The 22468-nt window shown below is 43.8% G+C and overlaps 1 protein-coding gene across 3 annotated transcripts in view; it reads right to left on the reverse strand.

Annotated features, from left to right (window-relative positions):
* The window catches only part of TMEM131L (transmembrane 131 like), a 308022-nt gene that overhangs the window by 94523 nt on the left and 191031 nt on the right, over positions 1-22468 (reverse strand). For 2 of the 3 annotated variants that reach the window (XM_030191627.1, XM_030191625.1), the window contains exons 9-14: positions 19778-19934; positions 18177-18235; positions 17692-17800; positions 9593-9698; positions 8834-8987; positions 2895-3065 (exon numbers count right to left, since the gene is read on the reverse strand). In XM_030191627.1, coding sequence (XP_030047487.1) covers positions 2895-3065; positions 8834-8987; positions 9593-9698; positions 17692-17800; positions 18177-18235; positions 19778-19934 — 756 coding nt within the window. The remainder of the gene's footprint in view (positions 1-2894; positions 3066-8833; positions 8988-9592; positions 9699-17691; positions 17801-18176; positions 18236-19777; positions 19935-22468) is intronic. The other variant, XM_030191626.1, reaches the window with a different exon arrangement.

Consider the following 22468-nt stretch of genomic DNA (forward strand, 5'->3'; position numbering starts at 1 on the left):
AGAGGAATGATCTGGAATTTGACAGCTTAAGATTTAATGGTAAAAAAATAGAGGGTCATCCATTTAGGCTACAAAAACTTGAGGGGATGAAGAACTTTTCTGCATGAAAAAGAAGCGGGACTTGAGTGTAATCATATGTGATGATGATCTTAAGGTGGCCACAAACAGGTAGGAAAAAATGATGGTGAAAGCTAGAAGGATGCTTGGGTGCACAGGGAGAGGACCAGTGGGAAAAACAGGAGACGATGCCTACATATAAAACTCTGGTGAGACCTCATTTAAAACATTTAAAATATTGTGTACAATTCTGGAAACCGCACCAAATAGGATGGAGTCGGTCCAGAGGGTGGCTACTAAAATGGTCAGGGGTCTTCGTCAAAGTATATAGGAAAGCCTTGAAGATCTCAATATTTATTCTTTGGAAGAAAGGTGGGAGAGAGGAGATACGATAGAGATATATAAATACATATGTAGCATAAATGCACAGGAGGAGAGTCTCTTTCAATTGAAAGGAAGCTCGGGAACGAGGATGAAGGTGAAAAGTAAACCTGAAGAAGGTGAGAAGTAAACCTGAAGAAATACTTCCTCAGGGGACAGGTGGTGAATTCATAGAACTGCCTCCCGGTTGAAATGGTGGAGACAAAAACAGTACCTGAATTTAAGAGAGCTTGGGACAAGTACAAAGGATCTCTAAGGGAGCGACAGGGAGAGCAGATGGCATGGATGGGCAGACTGGATAGGCTATGTCGTCTTTATCTGCCTACGTGTTTCTATGTAGGACTTCAGCCTTGCGGTAGCAGGAAATGAACTGTTTTAGCACTTTACTTGCTGCCAGGCTACATGGGGGAAGAGTTTCAAGATGAAATTGGAAGGCAGTACATCAGCACTGGTAAATGCAGCCTGTTCTCTGATTGCCACCTTCCAGCACTGTCACCTCATTCCCCCCCACCAAACAGGTATGCCCTACCAGCAGGCATCCCCTGGTGTTTTCCTGGGTTTGTTTAGTTGTAGGTATGTGTCGTACCATAACAGCACTAATTCTCAGATCAAACAGCAAGAACTGTACACTTGAAAAAGCAGCACTGCAAATACAGGGCACCTGTATACTTCCTAATAGAAAAGTTCAACAAGTCAAACTGCTCCAGATCCCCCTCATAGAAACTGTATGCTAGTAGAATCCCTCACCTCAGTCATACATGCAGAATACAGATAAACCCTTATTAAATTACAGAATAAAGGCCCAAAAATTAGAAACGGAAACATGCAGATCCCCCAAGAAGAAAGAAGTCACAAGCTCTGTGACCAGTACAGCACAAAAAACAAATGCATTTCCTCCTCTACTGAGCAAAATGTAAAGATGTAAAAGCGTGGAATGGTCATAATATCTCTTTTTACTCTCCTTTTCATGGTCTTTTCCTAAATCCTTTTACAAGGTCTCCCTTCCATTTTCCATTTCTTCTCTCTTTCATCCTTCCCTACCACCCCAACTCTGTCATTGATCTTTCCCTTTCATCTTTTCTCTACATTTCTTTCTTCTTCGCCTCTGTTTGCTCAAAGCTAGATTTCACCTGTCCTTCCCCCTCACACCCCAGTCCTCAGGCTCCCTTTTGATACCTTATATCCACACTAGTTTTAACTCCCACTCTCACTCCTCCCCAGTCAACACATTTCCTCCTGTCTTTCATTTCTTCTCTTCAGTGGCGTAGCTACGTGGGGCCTGGGCCCCCGTACATTTGGCCCTGGACCCCCCTGCCGACGACCTTCTCGACCCCCCCTCCCGCCGTCGCCTGCCTTTGCTGGCGGGGGAGCCCAACCCCCACCAGCCGATATCCTCTTCTTTCCGCAAAAGGCTTCCTTTTGCGGAAAGAAGAGGATATCTATTTCTGACGTCCTGCAGGACGTCAGAAACAGAAGGAAGCCTTTTGCGGAAAGAATAGGACCTCGGCTGGCAGGGGTTGGGGTATCCCGCCAGCAAAGGTTGGCGATGGTGGGTTGGCGGCGGGTCCAGATGGTCGGCGGCGGGGGGGGGGGGAGGGGCAACGTTGGTGGTGGCGGGGTCTGCAATGGCAGGGGGGGGTCAGCGGCGCCAGTGGGGGGGCCTAAAATGTGCCCCCTCACCTCGGGCTCTGGACCCCCCTCCCGCCGAAGTCTGGCTACGCCCCTGCTTCTCTTTGCCTTCTAGGCAATCCTAGTCTCCCTTTTACAACCTCTGTAGTCATCATCTCCCAAGCCCACATCCACCTTCCTCTGTTCCTCATCCCTTCACCAGCCCCATCTCCTCACCTCTCGCTCATCCCTTCCCTGGCCTCCAGCCCTTTGCTCTCTCTCTTACCCCCTTTTAAGCTTTATATACCCCCTTTTACCGCCCAGCTCCTCCATTTCCATCTTCTCTCACCCCTTCACAGACTTCTCTTTCCTCTGGCTCTCCTCTCTTTTCCAGCCTCTCCACATCATTCTTTGTTTCACACCTTCTCTCCACCTCACCACATCTCTCTATACCTATCTCAAATATCCCAGGCTCCTCTAATATACCCAATACATACCTGCACCTGGTTATCATGCCCTTACTGCCACCCATTCCCTGAATCTTCACTCCGTCTTTTAGTCTCCACTTCCCATCATGCCCAAATACCCATTCTATCCCTTGTCATACCTAACACAGAACCAAATGAATAATACAGGTCTAAAAGCCACAGGTCAAGCTCTCGTATGGCATACACCTGTAGAGAGGCCACACACTGCAATGGAAGTCGCTGGGGCAGGAACTCGGGGCTGGCTAAGCTTAGTCTGGTTTGCCCTTTTCAGCATTTGATAAAGTTGCAGTATGTAGCTGCCATGTGGACATATTAGATGATATGCAACAAGCCAGCATGTACAGCATATATAAATCATACCTTTGTAAGTGTCAAATGGATCTGCAGAGGTATCTCAAACAACACCCCCAAATTTGTAGCCAACAGAATAGTCGTAAAGAGACTCATTGGCACATCTTTGGTGCTGAGCTTCAGAGAGAATACATTCCAACAGCCTGAAGGTAGGGTCAAGAGACTGGTGAAGTTTAGAACCTGGGGGGGGGGGGGGGGGAGAGAGAGAGAGAAAAAAGTCTGGTAAATTAATACCCTTATCTTAGGCAGGTAACATAGTAACATATCGTAACATAGTAAATGACAGCAGATAAAGACCTGAACGGTCCCATCCAGTCTGTCCAACAAGATAAACTCATTTTACATGGTATGCGATACTTTCTTTATATGTATGTTTGCAAGGTCACACACTGTATACTCTGCAACCTATTTTCTCTATTGTTATTCTTTCAGGGAAGTTGGAAACAATTTTACAAAAGAGGTTGAGAACATCTGTCTGGGGGCAAAATAACTCTGAAAATTTAATGGAATGGGATGAAATTTATCATGAGTGAAAACCTAGTAAAGAGAACGTTGAAAATGGGCCAAATTGGAATAGAGATTCCAGAGACATAAGCCCTCCACACCCCCAAAACAAGGCCCTGTACAGGTTTATGAGAAAATGAGCTCCAGGTTGTATAGTATAGAAAGTAAGATAGAGTGAAATATAACAATTTAAGGGTGGAATGCCTTACCCTTCCAAACCCCCAAACTGCCCCACCCCATGAAAACATACCCCGAGCAAATGCCCCACACCAAACTACCCCTCAAACTGCCCCATCTCCAGAATCTACCTTCTGTCACTGCCCCAACACTCTGAAAACTATCCTATCCCCCCCCAAACTGCCCCCTGCTACTGCCCCACAACCAAAAATTACCACTTAAAACTGCTATACCACTCTGCAAACTGCCCCCTTAGCCCCCAAAATATCCATGCAACTGCCGAGCATCCCCACCCCCTAAAACCACCTCATGCAAACTAGCACACTCTAAACTTTCCTCAACTGCCCCACCTCAAAAAAAAAATTAATCACCTACAAACAACCCGCACACAAAAACTATATATTTGTATATGATAAGCAGGTGGCACAGTTCTAAACAATTTGTAATCTGAAATATGATCTTCCCTAAGTGTATGGTGCTTTTATCGTTTGTTTTCAGTTTTTGCATTTGATTATTGTTTTGCATTTTTAGACATATATGTTATTTTTCTGGATTTTTTGTTGTACAGAAATACATTTTAATCTTAATCTTACCCTACCTGCAACTAACACAACATCTCACAAACTACTCCAACCCCAAATACTACCCCTACAACTGCCCCACCTCCCCAAAAATTGTCCCATCCCCACAACTAGTCTCCCATAATTACCCCTACATGCTTCAAACTTCTCTTTTTTTATTTTATTTCTATTCATTTATAGATTATACAACTCAAAAAGAGATGATTAAGAAATTTGAAAATAACAACTTAAATCGATTATCCATATTAACAATTAAGCTGAAATAAATATTTCACTTTCGACCATTATACTAAGGCAATTTTGATCCAAGGGGGAAAAAAAATCAAATAGTAATTTTAAAAAATTAGAAATTTAAAAAAATGTAGTCACTGCTTCCCATCAAGCCTATCATACAGTGTGCTATCTGTTAGTTAACAATTACATTAACATCCTCTTTAGTTAACAAAAATTCCTCTAACTGCTTAGGATCAAAGAATTGAAATTGCTTAGATTGAAACAATATTCGGCAAATACAAGGAAATTTAAGTACAAAATTAGCCCCAAGGGCTAAAGTCCTCGGGCACGTGGCCAAAAAGGCCCTGCGCCTTTTCTGAATTTCTCTACAGAGATCAGGATAAATTCTTATTTTAGATCCTAAAAACAGTGAGTCCAAATGTCTGAAGGAAAGTTTCAAGACAGCATCTTGGTCCATCTCCAGGGCAAAAAAAAACCATCACAGTAGTTCTCTGAGTGATAATTTCCTATGAAGATTCTAAAAATGATGTCAAGTTCATGCCGTCTCCTGTTTGCGGTTGAGAATTTCCACCATCCAATTTTCTGTTACTTTGTAGACTGTGCCCGAACTATAGGAGGCAGTGAATCACTTGGCATTCCTAATATTTCAACCATATCTACTGAGGATATTAAGGGGGATCTAGGAAAATTAGTTAGTCTCAAATTAAGTTTTCTAGATTGGCTTTCCAAAGATTCTAAACGACGAGAGGTAAAATTTCTATCCCTTATTGAGACTTGTCCCAGAGTTTCTAATGTTTGTAATTTTTCCCCTAATTGTTTTACCTCAGAGATTTGTTGGGCAGTTGTCTGTGCCTGCAAGAGGACTGCTTCAGACAATACCTTTATTTCAGCAGTATTTTTAGCAGTTACTTGTTGCAGAGAGGAATGTAACGTAAAAGTCAAATCCCAGAGTGACTCCATTGTCAATACGGCAGGTTTTAACCAAAGTCCCCAGAACAGAAGAAGGAGGGGGAACGCTCAAAATCTGGTTCAACGTACTCACAATTTGTGAAGGCATAGTTTGTGGGGAAATTCGCTCTTCCATCAAGCCAGTCCTAGGCGTTTCTGTCGGCATAGGCAGGTTCCCTCCCTGCTCATTCGCATCCCCCGTCTGGAGTCCGAGTTGCAGGACCCACCTCCGCGTCTATCCCTCTTGGCTGTGGGGGAGCCGCACGCTGAATAGAGCTCAAAGAAACCCCGTTTACACTGCTGGCCAACTCAGAAACGTCAGTGCCGATAAGCAGGAGAGGAGGCTTGCTTGGGACCCGTCGTCATCCCAAACTGCTCCAACGTCGGTTGCTGCCAGAGGTAGGTCCCAGTGGGGGTAGAGGGAATATCCCGCACTTTGCCTCTCCTTTTCCCGATATCGTAGGAGATTCAGAGATCCTTCGCAGCGTTTGCTTGGAGAAAGTCTGGGCGCGTCTGAAGCAGTAACTCACTATGCGGCCATCTTGGATCCTTCTTCAGACTTCTCTATCCCTAAAACGTATCATCCCACAAGAGTCTGCAAATTCTCCCACAGACAAAACATATGCCCAGGGCATATAAAAAAGAACAAATATAAATACACACAGAACACATATACACACCCCATAGATACATACACAGGGAATGAAAATAATTCCCTATTCCACTGGTTCCCAAACCTTCGTGGTTCATGGCACCCATAGGCCACATTTCCTGTCAGGTCTTCTCCCCTCCCCTCCCCCAGTGTTGGCGCCAATGTCTAGATAATTTTTTTCACTGCGCCCCTAAGTCACACATTTCACGTTGGTCTTCTCTCCCCCCCCCCCCCGGTGTTGGTGTCAGCGTCGTTGAGTCCTACCTTTGCTGGCAGAGATGCCCAAGCCCAGCCAGCTAAGTGGTCCGCTGCCCAAACCCCCTGCTGCTTAAGTCGATGGCATGCTTTCATCCAGTGTGTGCCCTCTTTCTCTCCCCCCTTCCAGCTTGTGCCCTCTCTCTTCCTCCCCCACCCCCTCCATCCAGTATCTGCTTTCTTTCTCTCCCCCTTCCATCCAGTGTGTGCTCTCTTCATTAAACCCTCCATTGCACCAGGTACAAAAAGGTTTCTGGGCCTACTAGGGACAGAAAAATACCTGTATAATATGTAAACCGCTTTGATTGTCACACAGAAAGGCGAGATACCAAATCCCTTCCATCCAGCATCTGCCTCCTCTTCCCCTTCCTACTTCCTTCCTTCATCTGTCCCTCTCCCCTCCAGCATTTGCCCTCTCTCTCCTCCCCACTTTCAACTAGAATCTGATCCCTTCTCCTCTCCAATTCCATCCAGTGTCTGCCCCGTCTCCCCTCCCCACTTCCTTACACCATCTGATCCTTCTCCTCCCCAATTCCATCCAGCATATGCCTCCTCCCCTTCACACTTCCATCCAGTGTCTGCCCCCTTTATCCAGCTTTTCAGCTCCCCACTTCCATTCAGCATCTGCCCTCTCTCCCTCAACACCTCCACCATCACTGCTGCTTCACCAGACTAGCAGCAACAGTAGCAAAGCAAAATACAGCCATTGCGGTACGGCACTGTACAAACCCGTGGCTGCCAGCTCTGACCCAGAACAAGAAGTGACATTGGCAGAGGCGGGACTGGCAGCTGCAGGTTTGTATAATGCAGTCCCACAATGACTGTATTTTGTTTTGCTGCTGCTAGTCTAGGAAAGCAGAAGCAGCGGCGAGGGCTGGTGACAGGAAGTAGATGGGGCAGGTCTTAAAACATGCCATGGCTCTCCTGTAGATTTGCTGCAGCGCCCCAGGGTGCCACGGCACAGTTTGGAAACCGCCGCTCTACACCTTTATTTCATTTTTTTTAGTCGTTAATTCTACTCTGAAATTACTTCAAGAGTCAGACAGTTTTCTTGATTGCTTTGTGTATTACCAAGTAACCTCTGTTGCCATGAGCAAGGCCAGTATTCTGAATTTCAAACCTCTATCTGCAGTTCTCCATTCCCCCCTCCTCCTAAGTGAGCCTGCCCAGACTGCTTCCACTCAGGGCCGGCCTAAGGCAAGATGCCACCTGAGGTGGAGCTAACATGCTGCCCCTCCCCCCTCCCCCAGGCGTTTTACCTCATCATGGTGACGTTCCAAACCCGACAGCAATTCCTACGCTGCCTTGCCGCCGGCACCTGCCTCTTCCCTTTACTGCAGCTGCCTGAGCCTCTGACGAAACAGGAAGTTACTTCAGAGAGGCAGCCACAAAGGGAAGAGGTGGATGCCGGTGGCAGCAGGGCAGCGTATGGGAATTGTTGCCACTGCCGGGTTTGGAACGTCACTGTGACAAGGTAAAACACCGCGAAGCCGCTCCTTTAGAATGCCTGGCCTAATGGTTGGGCCACCCCAGTTCCACTGTAACTAGCAGCAGAGACTGCAGGTAGGATTCCACCAAATGGAAAGGCAGTGGGGGGGGGGGGGGGGAAGGCAGCTCTAGTCACAGGAAGGGAGGAGGTGATCTAGAGGAAGCACAGATGAAATTTCTGCATCTGGACGAGGCAAAATAAATGAAGCCCATCCAAAAAGGCCACAATACATTTCTATGGGAGCAGCAGCTCAAAGAGCTGCAGTATAGATACACTGATTCACTGTAACATTGTTATTAAGGAACTGCACATTTCAAACTGCCTTCTCATCTCTTCTCCACACAAAACACACAAACATAGGTACACACAAACAGGTACCTCCCATATGCATTTACAAGAAAAGAGGTTGGAAAGAATTCCATGGCCATGCTATGCATAATTTCTCCAGTTATTACTATCTGCATAACAGTACAAAGTGTTCACAGATCTTGCCCACCTTGATGGAAGAATGGAAGAGGCTGCTACAATTACAGCAATCATAAACTGAAGGTGAAGGGGTAATTCCATTGAAACTGCCAACTGGTTGAAACATGAATTCATGTTGGGTTCCTAATTTTTTGCCACACCTTCCTTTTGAAAGTGAATCTCTGCACAAGATAAGTTGAATTCTTTTAAAATAATGAATAATTTGATATTTAAAAGGGAAAAGGATCCATGAAGAATATTATAGCCTAAAGCTCTGCAAAGGAGAAAGTTTTGAAAGGTTACAAGACTTTGATGATCCAATATTGCATAATGCTCTCAAGTGCTATTTAAATATAGAATGTTTTGAAGTGGCACTAAGAAGGATTACATTGCTCCTTTCTTCAAAAGTCAAATGCCCTGTGCAATCCTGCAAGCTCACTATCAATTCAGAAAATTCTTATGCTAGTCCAGTAAAATGTATCGCTCACTACCTGCAAAGAATCCATCTTTCTCCAGAGCCAGTATAGCACTAGACAACCACACTTGAAAGAGCAAATCAAGGGAGGTTGTGCGCTCACAAAATGTTTTCTAAGGAGTCTATTTGCATGGCTCTCCCCTGGCGCGGAAGGGAGCTTCATCATACCTTCAGAGTATGTTTCATCTCTCTGGCAACGAAGACTTCTCTCAGCACAACGCTGAATTCCAAGTTGTTTGTCAACCACACTGACCAAACTCCAGAAGCACCAGAATAGGGCTGTATGTGAAACGATGCCGCAGAGGGGTCAATCCCAAAATACCTGCAACCAGAGGAAGGGTCAAAAGGTACAACGACATTGCAGATCTAACTCTAAAACAAATGCTCCAGGGAAAATTGTCTCTTGGATTAAACTTATCTAAACAAATTTAACACAGTGATACAACCCTCTACTTCCCCCTCCATCCCACCAATTTATGAAAATCCACATTACAATAAAGCCAGACCCCAATCCCAAACCCTCCCCCCCTCAGGTACTTTCTATCCAGTACTGTTTTATAAGGGCTACACTGTGCTATAGCAAAATCCGTTACCAAAAATGGACATATATTACTAGTAGAGAAACACTCTGATGTATTTTGCTGCTACTATGGCTCATAAACATACTGCTGGTAATAACTTTGCCAACATGACATCTGTTTGGACTAAAACTCAACATTACATCGATGTTAGAAGATTTCAAGCCTAAGGCTTCTACCACAGAGGGTTTCTGACAGGAATGCCTGGTTAAAAAGACTCTGGAGGGCCATGCATACGCAGCACCTAATCAATCCACTCTAGACCTTGCCGAGGCTCACCCTACTAGGTTATCCCCATTAGCAAGTTGAAGCCCAGTAGATGCATAGACTGATCACAATGCACACCTACCCGTCTGTCACATGAAAGGAAGGGAATGCCTTTAATGTCTTGGAGCTATCCAGCTGATTCCTTTCTGCACCTGCTGAGCCACTGCTCCCGCCATCACATGCTGTAGCTGTCACAAGGGGCAAATCAGAATTACTGCCTTAGTACTGACAGGAAGAGGATAAGAAAGAAAGAACACCATCACCCAACTAGCAACTTCCATCGTCCTGCATTCGCTATCAGTTCATCTCCTGGCCTTGATATTCAGGGAACACTGTTGGCAACATTTTTTATAAGAAAAATAAGTCACTGCAGGTTCTGATGCCTTCTACTGGGTCAAGATAATAATTACCCAAAGACAGAAAGCGACAAGAGCTTATGAGACTATAGGGGTCTGTTACTATGATGCCGCCTGTGCATCATCAGAGACAGGCACCCTCCAGTCTCTGTGGACATTGCTCATTTGGATTATCAGGATATTTGTAATGAAAATGCACGAGATAAAATTGCATACCACTGAAGCAGGCATATTCATTAGAGGTATCCAGAAAACACAGACTACTGCCCATAGGGACTAGAGGTTGCCTACAATATGTCATCAACTTTGGGTAATTATTTTTTTTGTTAAAATTTGAAATTACAATCTGAAAATTAAAGGAAAGGAATGCAGAAGGTAACATATAATGGGAAAATAAGGCAACAAAACACTTCACTGGAAGAGGCTGTGATGACTCAAGAAAATATACGTGAAAATGTAATACCTACACATTCTGCTCTCTAGCACCCAAAATGTCTCTTTAAGAGAGATGGCTGAAAAAAAAAAAATAAGCAGGGTTGCCAGATGGGAAAAAATTCCCCAGTCCAACCCGCACCCCCCCCAAAGGAGCCCAAAGACAGCTCAAGTTGCCCAACAGGTTATCTGAGGAGCAAAGGTGTGGGGGGGGGGGGGGGGGTCACCCATGCAAGTGCGTTTGCTCTACCTGCTCTCCTCCTCCATGATGCGATGTGCTGCTACTGCTGTCTCCTCTGCTGCAGCTCTCTGCCTCACTCCCTCATCCTCCAGAGTGTGATGAGTCATCATCAGGTGATGACCTCATCATGCACCTCTCCCTCCTACTGGTCAACTTTGGAGCTGAAATGAGGCTTGAGATAAACCAACCCTCATTCTGGCTCCACATTTTTGACCAATAGAGTGACAGTAGAGAGAGTCATAAGGAGGAACAGGCAGCAGCCAATCAAAGAAAACAAAACCAGCTCAAAAAGTGGCAAACCACGACTGCCGGAAAGTGCCTGTGGCCAGCACAAAAAAACCCACCCATTCTGCGGGAAAACCGTGGAGTTGTCAACTCTGAATATAAAATCTAGCCTAATCTCAGATCATACATTTCCTAGGAAATTTCAAAAAGAAGGGCCCAACACCCTCAATCTCTAAGATAAAAACTCTCTTCTGATCTCCAATATGGTATGAGTTAAATTAAAGTATAAGGAAAAAACTGTCTCTAGATGAATGCATAAAAATAGCTATTAGTTTCTTCTACTGATGTTTCCAATAATGCAGTCAAACTGAAATCTCTCGAGCAGAGCTTCCTAAACTGTAGGTTGGGACCCTAAATGGAGTCACAAAATCAAGCTGGGAGAGCAGGGGGGGGGTCACAACCTGACTGGCCTCTAGATAGGTGCTTCATTATTCTGCACCTCTGAGGGAAGGGGGTGTCACACAATTAATATGCACTGCTTTAGACCATCAGGATATTTTTGCATTCTCTCGACAGAAAGCACAGGCAAATCTTCAGACAGACACAAAGAACATCAAGAAAAGACAAACAATTCAACAGCTAAAATCCTATTTAGAGGAAAATCATAACAGTAATTATTTCAATAATGTTATATAAGAAGATAAGAACAGCCATACTGGGTTAGACCAATGGTCCATCTAGCCCAGTATCCCGTTTCCAACAGTGGCCAATCCAGGTCACAAGTAAAGGCAGAAACTCAAATAGTAACAACATTCCATTCAATCCCAGGGCAAGCAGTGGCTTCCCCGTGTCTGTCTCAATAGCAGACTATGGACTTTTCCTCAAGGAATTTGTCCAAATCTGTTTTAAACCCAGACACACTAACTGCTGATACCACATCCTCCTGCAAAGAGTTCCAGAGTTTAAATGTTCATTGAGTGAAAAAATATTTCCTCCTATTTTAAAGTGTTTCCATGTAATTTCATTGAGTGTCCCCTAGTCTTTGTACTTTTTCAAAGAGTAAAAAATGGGTTCACTTCTATTCATTCTACACTACTCAGGATTTTGCAGACCTCAATCATATCTCCCCTCAGCAGTCTCTTTTCCAAGCTGAAGAGTCCTAACCTCTTTAGCCTTTCCTCATATGAGTGGAGTTCCATCCCCTTTATGATTTTGGCTGCTCTTCGTTGAAGTTTTTCTAATTCCGCTGTATCTTTTTTGAGATATGGCGACCAGAACTGAATGCAATACTCAAGGTGAGGTCATACTATGGACTTCAAAAAAAAGTCTTTTCTTTATTTCTTTTTTTACTAAAGCATGGTTCACTCCTTCCAGATAAACAATCATCTTTCCTGTGTATCAACGTGCTTGGTGTTAGCTCTTATTTTTTCCTATGAAGCAAGCTTTGAGCAGCCTCACCTGACAAGTTACATAATTGAGAGAGATATGTCACAGTTGATTCAAATCTAGCCATCATTTTCCCACAACTCTAGTCTTGAAACTTCTTTAGGAGGAATAGAAGGCATCAGAGCAATAGTTACACATGCAGATAAACTAACTGGCTTAATCAGACACCTTAGTGAGGCAGCCTGGACAGAGAAATCATATTAATTTGCTAATTCTGTTTAAGTTTGGTTCAGGCCTGTAAGTGGTAGAATGCCATCTGGGTTTTAATTACTCAAAAGTCTAGCTTTTGCTAGACTAGAGGTTAGAAAGGTCAGTGAGAAATAAAACTTTTTGTCCCTTTTTGAGTGATGGATTGTTCATAATAAATAAACCACATCTGGATGCCATTCTGAGCAAGGCATACTGGACAGTCTCGAGGGGATCAGCAAGCAGGCAGTTTTAAAAGATTAGACTGAATGCTGTTTAGAAGGAGATAGTTTAGATTTAAATATTCTTGAAAATTTAGATTTTGTCTTATAAGGAATTCTGATTTCTGCTTATTTTAAAATATGTTTTATTCTGTTTAATTAATAAGTTCTATTTCTCTATGTAAAATACCTTTTCAATTCAGTGTCTGACTTTCAAGTGAGATTTGTCTACAGTTTAAGAGGTCATCATCTGGTTTGAATTATCCACAGTCCTAGCTAGGTGAAAGAGGTCAGGAAAAGTCAACTCTTCTCCTTGATTGATTATAGCTAAGTGTAGGACTGGACTCCTGAAAGTAATAACAAACCATGTCTGTGTGCCATTAAGCAAGACTGGCCCCTTGGACCCTTAATGAATGCCAGAGTCCAGTTAGCAGTTAGTATGAAGTTAGCTGGGAATCTGAGAATTTAATAATAATAAAATACAGGAGATAGGTGCCACATTGTCTAGTTTGAGAGGCCTCAGGTCGTAGGTCAGTTTAGGAAATATCTGAAACCTATGTAACTGATATTTTGAGTAAATGTGTAGAGATAATTAGTTCAAGACAGGGTAATCAATCTATTCTTTACCATCTGGTGAGAAAGGGGGGCTAGAGGGGTTTAGGAATATATAAATGAGAACAGAAGCAGCTTACGTTAGAGACGCAGGACACAGAGAGAGAAGACACAGAGACACAAGACACAGAGAGCTGAAGAGAAGGAGAGAGCTAGCGCTGATGTTCTACTTTGCTGGAAAATAAAGACTTCTCTCTCATTCTGGTGTGTGGTGTTTGACTCCTGAAGTACCACAGATTCTGCTAACAATAGTGGTAATTCCTGCATCATTAGGAGTTTCCAGCGTGGATTCAGAAGAGGGAACCTCGAATACAGCTTGGGAATCCACAGAATTAACCATGTGGATATTACCTGATGTAATTAGTTAAATCCAGGTTTTATTTATTAGCTCCTTCAAATGGACATCACCAGAGATCAAAACATCCCCCCCTGGGTGCAATAGCCAATTTGGTAAAAGACAGAGCAGAACATCCAGAGAATACACGGGTTGAGAAATAATGGAGGAAGTGTCAGCACTGGATGAAACTGAAACTATCCAGATCCTCTCAACTTAACCTCCGCTCTCAGGACAAATCCCTCCTCTCAGTACCTTTCTCCACCACCGCCAACTCCAGGCTCCGCCCTTTCTGCCTCGCCTCACCCTATGCTTGGAATAAACTTCCTGAGCCCATACGCCACGCCACGCCCCCTCCCTACCCATGTTCAAATCCTTACTCAAAGCCCACCTCTTCAATGTTGCTTTCGGCACCTAACCATTATACCTTATTCAGGAAATCTAGACTGCCCCAATCTGACTGACTGCACACTTTGTCCTTTAGATTGTAAGCTCCTTTGAGCAGGGATTGTCCTTCTCTGTTAAACTGTACAGAGCTGCGTAACCCTAGTAGCGCTTTAGAAATGTTAAGTAGTAGTAGTAACTTAAGCAGGAGGAGAAACCAACCCGTTTCAATAAATGTATCTAAAGGTCCTACTGTAGTTGAACTAACTGGAGCTACAACCTTAAGCTTGATCCTCCATTTGCACATGGTGAATCTTTCACTGGAACCAAATTCAAAAATTTCAGGCCTCTATGGATCACCAACAGGCTTATTTTCGAAAGAGAAGGGCCCCCATCTTTCGACACAAATCGCAAGATGGGCGTCCTTCTCACAGGGTCGTCCAAGTGTTCGTCAGGGATGCCCTTCTTTTTTCGATTATGGTTCGAGGTCGCCCATGTGTTAGGCATGCCCAAGTCCAGCCTTCGCTACGCCTCTGACATGCCCCTGTGAACTTTGTCATCCCCGCGACGTAAAGCAGTTGAGGACACCCAAAATCGGCTTTCGATTATGCCCTAAATGATCAGATAACCACCGGAGGAAATCAGGGACGACCTCCCCTTACTCCCCCAGTGGTCACTAACCCCTCCCACCCTCAAAAACAATTTTTAAACATATTTTTTCCAGCCTCAAATATCATACTCAGCTCCATGATAGCAGTATGCAGGTCCCTGGAGCAGTTTTAGTGGGTGCAGTGCACTTCAGTCAGGCAGTCCCAGGCCCATCCCCCCCTACCTGTTACACTTGTGGTGGTAAATGTGAGCCCTTCAAAACCCACCACAAACCCACTGTACCCACATGTAGGTGCCCCCCTTCACCCATAAGGGCTATGGTAGTGGTGTACAGTTGAGGGGAGTGGGTTTTGGGGGGCACAGCACACAAGTAAGGGAGCTATGCACCTGGGAGCAATTTCTGAAGTCCACTGCAGTGCCCCCTAGGGTGCCCGGTTGGTGTCTTAGCATGTCTGGGGGACCAATGCACTATGAATGCTAGCTCCTTCCATGACCACAAGCCTCGGATTTGGTTGTTTCTGAGATGGGCGTCCTCGGTTTCCATTATCGCCGAAAATCGGGGACGACCATCTCTAAGGAAGACCATCTCTAAGGTTGACCTAAATTTCACGATTTGGGCGTCCACAACCGTACTATCGAAACGAAAGATGGAAGCCCATCTTGTTTCGATAATACGGGTTTCCCCGCCCCTTCGCCGGGACGTCCTACGAGGACATCCTCAGGAAAACTTAGGCGCCCCTTTCGATTATGCCCCTCCAAGGGACTCCAAAGGGTTTCACATAGGGTGTGCCCCTTAGGCCATGCCCCTTCAGCTACATACAGCTGCACACTGGCTCAGTGCTCAACTTTATAGGTGGGTCACACTACGATGACATCAGTGTATATGCGTTCACGGTTCTAGCCTTCCAAAATGGTCCCAGCAGAAGCAACCTCCAGACCAGTACAGGAGAGCCTATCAACCTCTTCCAACTTTGGATAATTCTTATGTTAGTTTGATAAAGAGTATGGGAACCTGCAAAGAATCTGGTGTCCTCCAGTACCAAATGAAGGTCTGTGGCTGATAACATCACCGTATGTTGAGAAGAATTTCACCAAAATCACTTCAGTTGGTGCCAACAAATCAAGCTTGCTTTAGTTATGGAGCCTGACCACACCACACTTTGCAGCCCAGGAACAACTCATGGCACTGAAGGGTAAATGACAAGTTCAATATTTATTCATCTGGAACAGGGACAAAGTAGAGCTGGTAAAACCTTAGCATGTCCTTCAGCATGAGATTAAGGAGGAGACAGTAGTAAGTGTGTGCTACTTATGGGCTTCAACTCAATGCCAGGGAATACTAGAGAACAGCTCCAAAATTATGTATCAAAAACTCAAGTAGCTACCTCCATGACACTCAATCTGGAGAAAAACAGTGGCATTTTGTCTTGGATTTTGAAGCCATTACATTTTAAGGTAGGTCCCTCAAACATGGCTATTCCTTCAAAAGCAAGTTACCCCTCCTCCCCCATTGAAACTTGGGAATCACTAGTTTAAAGGAGACCTCAAGAGGATTCTTATCCATCACCTCTGCAGCCAGCTGGATTTTATTTCTATATAGAAACATCTTCCTGGCATGCATCTAGCAATAACATGCTAGCTAAGCCTCTCGCATCATCTCAGCTGCTATAAAAACAGTGTAGGATTTTTGGAAAGTACTGTAACTCTATCTGCTGCTCCACAATAAATAAAGCTACTGATTCCAGGGTCAGAGTTCAGAATCACTGCAAGACCCAAGAGGAAGAGAACAACTCACCCTGCTCAAAATGGCACTGAGGTATATGCTTTACTTTGAGGCAAGTTACAATATGCAAATTCAGGTTATATGAATATAAGTACATACATAAGTAATGCCACACTGGGAAAAGACCAAGGGTCCATCGAGCCCAGCATCCTGTCCACGACAGCGGCCAATCCAGAGTATAATGCAATGCAATAACAACATACAATAAAAATTTTAAATCTCACAGCCATTAATGACCGGAAAGTTCAAATACACACCGTCTGTTGGCATCTTGTTCCGTGTCTTCAAAGGACGGCTTTCTCCAAACATAATGATTTTATGATTAATATCTATACTTTCTAATTAGTGATCTCACTCAAAGTCTCTCAACATGTTTTTTTTTTTCCAGTCATGCACAAGCCAGCTTTGAACTTATAACCTCCAGGATGAAAGCAGCCACCTTCCAGGTAGAGAACTATTCTAGTTCCAGGTTGCTCTCCTCGTTCATCTTTGATGAGCATGATGCACAGTGATTTTAGTGCGGGGGAAAAATGGATTAATGCTGCCACATGCTACTAATCATCAAGCATTGGCAGAAATATATACCAGGCTTAAATATCTCTACCAAAAGAGATTTGACTGAGTCCCACTAAATTCTTGTTCTCACTCCTCCTTCTCCACCTTTCACCAGAAATACACCACTTGGAATGGGCAGGTTACTTTACACACAACAAAAATCAGCCACCAGGAAAAGAGGCAATTAGAGAGCCAATGGATTCACAGTGAAAGTGAAATAATAAATTCACTTTTGAGCTCTCACATATTCTTGGGGTAGAGGTGAATAATCAACTTAGCAGAGGTGAATAATCACCTTAGTATGATAAATCAAGTAAATAAGACAGTAAAAAATTTCTCTCTGTTGTTATGGAAATTGAGATCTATTTAAAAGTATTTTGAGATATCAACCTTTCATCTTGTTGTGCAATCACTACTATTGTCAAGGATAGACTACTGCAATGTTGTCTATATGAGTTGCACAAATATACTTATCAAAAAGCAATACACATTCTCTCACTTAATGTCCACACAATAGGAAAATATGTATGTGACCCCCCCACCTCCTTGCCCATCCTTAGGTTCCACATATAGAAAAGCATGCACGCCCTCTGATTGCAATCCACACACCATCATGCACCTCAGCCACTGTCTGTGTATATTACTTAAGGTTGGTTCTATAAACTGATCATCATTTAAACATTTCTTTATGAATTATTTTCTTTACTGAAGTGCTGATTTATCTTAAGCCACTTTGAGTGGTCTTGACTGAAGAGGTGGGGTAGAAAAGAAGAACAGAAAGAAGAAAATGTACATACCATGGCAGGTAATGGAGGCGGCTTCGGTGAAGTTTGTTGTTGAACTGGGCAGCAAGACAGGGTCAAACTTGAGAGAGGAGCTGCCGCTTCCTGTTAAATGCTGTATATCCTGGAGCAAAGGTTACACATCACAGCTGTAGGAGTTCACATTGTACAATCACAGAGCATAAGAGCAGATAATGACTGTAGGGCAATACTGCTGGCTCTGCTTGGTGCCTGGCTTTACCACTGAATGACTGTTGGGGCTATAGGATGCCTGCAGTTTATGCCAAAGCTGCAACTCCTGCTCCAAAGGGAAGACACACATTTACCATGTCAGCTGAATACATGAGGACAACATATACAACAGAACTTATTATCTACCTTGATGAATCAATCAACCTTTCTCACCCACCATCAAGGATTGGAAAACCAACATGAAGCATGACTATGAAAGCATACATGAACACAGGATCATGACCGCAGGAAGCAAGACATTAAGTTACCTGTATGTGAACCAGATGACTACCAGAATTCAAGGCGTAAACAGTCACTTTGCTGTCACCTGTCCAAAAAAAACCAGAACTAGTTAAAGAGAGCAAACATCAGAGCACTTTAGGAAACAGCTGAAAAATACCACAGACACTCGAGTATAGGTCATCCTCACGTATACTGTACTCTAACTTTGAACCTTAAATAGCAAGAAAATGCAGTAACTTCAAGATGGGTCACTAACCCCTACACCCAATTTCCCCCCCCCCCCCCCCCCCCCCCCCCCAGGGTCCAGAATTGCATCTCCCATTCTTTCCCCAGAACCATGGTCAGCATCTTCATCCCCCTCCCCCAGGATCCAGCTTCTCATCTTCTGTTCAGTCCTCCAGTCTTCAGGCCAGCATTCTCTCCCTTGTCCGTTTCTCATCCATTCTTCCAGTGCTCCAGAGGTGCTCTACACCGGCACTTTTGCATGTGGCTGCTGTTTCCAAAACCTTTTCTGGCACTCCATAGAACGTATGCTCTCCACCTGTTTTTTTCTGGACAACAGTACCCTGGTTATATACTGTATTAACTGTGCCAGTGTGGGGCATTCCAGTAGAAGCACACACTCTAACACTGTCATATCCCACCCTCTCACTGACAGAAAATGCATCATGTGGTAGGAGGAGTAGCCTAGTGGTTAGTGCAGTGGACTTTGATCCTGTGGAACTGAGTTCGATTCCCACTGCAGCTCCTTGGAGCTCTGGGCAAGTCACTTAACCCTCCATTGCCCCTGGTACAAAATAAGTACCTGAATATATGTAAACACTTTGAATGTAGTTGCAAAAACCTCAGAAAGGCAGTATATCAAGTCCCATTTTCCCATCCCTTCCCACTTCAGAACAGGCCTCTACTGAAAGGCCCTGCACTGGCACAAAGCACACCTGTAGCTGAAGAGGCATGGGGACAGCAGCTCCATGGGGAAAAGGGAGAGTATCCTTGCCATAGCGGGACAGGGACTGGGTGATGAGATGCTGGACCCAGGGTAGGTGGATAGGGAGGGGAAAGGGAAATTCTGGAGCGTGGATTGACTCAAGTATAGGTCACCTCCCTAACATTTAAATTAGTCATAAATTTTTCAACCTATACGCAATACATTAGATTGGTTGGGTTCACTTTTTATTTTGCAATAGTTAAATTGATGGCAAAGCCCAAGTGGAGGAGTGGCCAAGTGGTTAGAGCACCAGTCTTGCAATCCAGAGGTGGCCGGTTCAAATCCCACTGCTGCTCCTTGTGATCTTGGGCAAGTTACTTAACCCTCCATTGCCTCAGGTATAAACTTAGACTGTGAGCCCTCCTGGGACAGAGAAATATCCAGTGTACCTGACTGTAACTCACATAGAGCTACTACTGAAAAAGGTGCGAGCAAAATCTAAATAAGTAAATAAGTTGTATATGGGCAGTCTTACCAGCTGCAAAGGCTCAACCTCAGTCAGGCAACAAACCTAGCCACCCAGAGACAAAAAGACAGGAGCCAAAAATCAAACCCAGCTCCATCCATACAGCAGCACAACTCAGCCAGCCTCACTAACCAGCATCTGATCTGAAAAAAGAACCAATATTTTCTGCTTACCTGAACATCTGTGGTTGTCTGTCACTACACAGACAACAAATAAATTCTCCAAGATGTATTGTCTGAGGTCCCCCAACCTGCGTGGGTCGCCGTGGATCCGGATCATTAAGTTTATCTGCAGCATCAAGGTGTGACCAGCCTGAACGCAGGAGCTCTGCTGTGAACAGGAGCCACAAGTCAACACATTACGAGGACAACTGGATGAATGTTCATAAGTTTGAAAATCCTGCATCTGAGGAACTAAGACCCATATATCACTTGTCAGGAGGGCAAAACCTAGAAACTGCCAGACAGGAAGAAAGATCTTAGAGGGAGTAATAGAGTTGAAGGTTGCCAGTCAGTGTAAAAATGTAGAAGAAAAGCTATCAATCCATTTGGTTGCATAAGGAGAAACGTGTAGTAATATTGTGCTTATAAATATTCCTAGAATTTCATCACCTCAAATACCATGTTGAGCTCTGGAGGCTATACTTCATAAGGGTAACCCATAAGATTGAAGTAGTTCAGTTCAGAACTACTAATATGACACAAGGCCTACACAAAGGCTCAAGACACACAGGAAGAGAGAAGAGATGATAGTTTTAGCTGATTAATATTGGGGATTTTACCACATGGGAAGCCTGCTTGATAGGATTAAGATTGTCTTTGTGTTTGTTTATGGTTGTTTTTGTTGATTTTATGTATGTTTTAATTGTAAACCACTGAGTACATTGGAATTATGTGGTGCATAAAATTTTAAATAAAGAGGGAGGAAGGGGCTCAAAAAGTCCATTTACTACAAAACCATGACAGAACTGAAAGATACCTGATCCTTATGAGGAAGGCAAGATATGAGCAGAGAGGGATCAGGCTCTGTAATGAGAGTAGCTAGGCATAATTTAGAGAACCTTGACTGCTAGCCAATGTACCCCATAGGCAGCAGATGGGCCACAAGGGCCATGGCCCAACCAATATTTTGCTCTACACAGTATCAGCAGCTAGAGAGCTTGGGGAGGGCGGGGGTGGTCTGGAAATTGGTTTCTGTGGCCCCTTCAATCAAAAAGATGTTCAGCTGCCCCACTCTCTCAATTTTTTGATAGGCTATATGCAAACATTTTCTTTTGTGCAACTTTTTATTAGCCAAATCCAAATTTATGTGCTATAAGACGAGCGGGAAGTATAATACAAATAGTATTGGGGATTCAAAAGTATTAATTGTTTTAAAGAAAGCAATTTTAAATTAAGCTATTTTAGCACATCATTAAATTTGATTTGCTATTTTTATAGATAAGCATAATTATATAGTAGAGATATATATGCTACAATGAGGCGTATTTTCAAAGCACTTAGACTTCCAAAGTTCTATAGGTTACTATAGGGCTCATTTTCGAAAGAGAAAAAATGTCTATAAAGTGGCATAAAGCAGCATTTGGACGTTATTCTCACTTGAGATGTTTTCCAGCCATAATGGAACAAAACAAAACCATACAGGACTAAAACTAAGACGTTTTGAGCTAGACCTGTTTTTATAACGAATAAGGTACAAAAAGGTGCCCTAAATGACCAGATGACCACCGGAGGCAATCAGGAGTGACCCCTCAAAAATGGAAATAAAAGTATGACTTACCAGCCTCAGATGTTAGTCAGGTCTATTAGAGCAGCATGCAGGTCCCTGGAGTAGTGTAGTGGTCGGTGCAGTGCACTAAGGAGTGGGGGACACAGGTCCCTATCTCCCTCTGCTTGTCACACTTGTAGTGGGAACTACGATCCCTCCCAAAGTCACCAAAACCCTACTGTACCCATATATAGGTGCCCCCTTCACTCATAAGGGCTATTGTAGCGGTGTACAGTATGTGTGTGTGTGGGGGGGGGGGGGAGGTAGTGAGGTTTGGGTGGGTTTTGGGAGGCTCAGGGGACAAGATAAGGCAGCAAAAGTGAGATGTGTACCTGGGAGTATTTTTATGAAGTGCCCTCCATGATCCACTGCTCTCCTAGGATGTTCAGGGGACCAGTCTACTAAAAATGCTGGCTCCTTCTATATCCCAATGGCATGAATCGCTATGTTTTACACTTATTTGGGGGGGGTGTTAAAAAATGGACCAAAAAACAAAACATTCAAAGCCCAAACCTTGATCGAAACAGTATTTTCGGGGGGGAAAAAAAGACGTTTTTCTTGTTTGAAAATTACCTTCTTTCCTATTCGGATTTTGATACTTTTGTGCAAAACGTCCAAAGTGGGACATAGACATCATATCGAAAATGCCCCTCCATGTAACTTTGTAAGTCTAAGTGCTTTGAAAATGACCCCAATGTCATTCTATGTGGGTAATGCCAAACAACACAAGTGCAAAACAAGAATCTGTGTTTTAACTGTAATTACCTAATAAATTATCATAAAGCAGGAACAGGGTAAGTTAGTTAACCTTATATTTTTTCCCTGAGATCTGGCATTTGCCCATTTACTATAAACTCAGTTCAGAACTATTAGTCCACTCTCAAGCTGATAACTCTTAGCACACATCAGCATGTCCCAATGATATACTTCTAAGCAATTCTGTTTATTTTGTTTTGGGGTTTTTTCAGGCTACATCCACGTTCACAGTCTGCACCACGAATGTTCCTCTAGTATCCATCAAATATGCAAGATCCTTCCCATTTAGTTCTCTTAGGCTTCCGCAGCTGGCATCATGATTGTTGCGGCTGTCTGTGTCT

This window comes from Microcaecilia unicolor, chromosome 2, assembly GCF_901765095.1.
Source record: "Microcaecilia unicolor chromosome 2, aMicUni1.1, whole genome shotgun sequence".
Classification (NCBI taxonomy): Eukaryota; Metazoa; Chordata; class Amphibia; order Gymnophiona; family Siphonopidae; genus Microcaecilia; species Microcaecilia unicolor.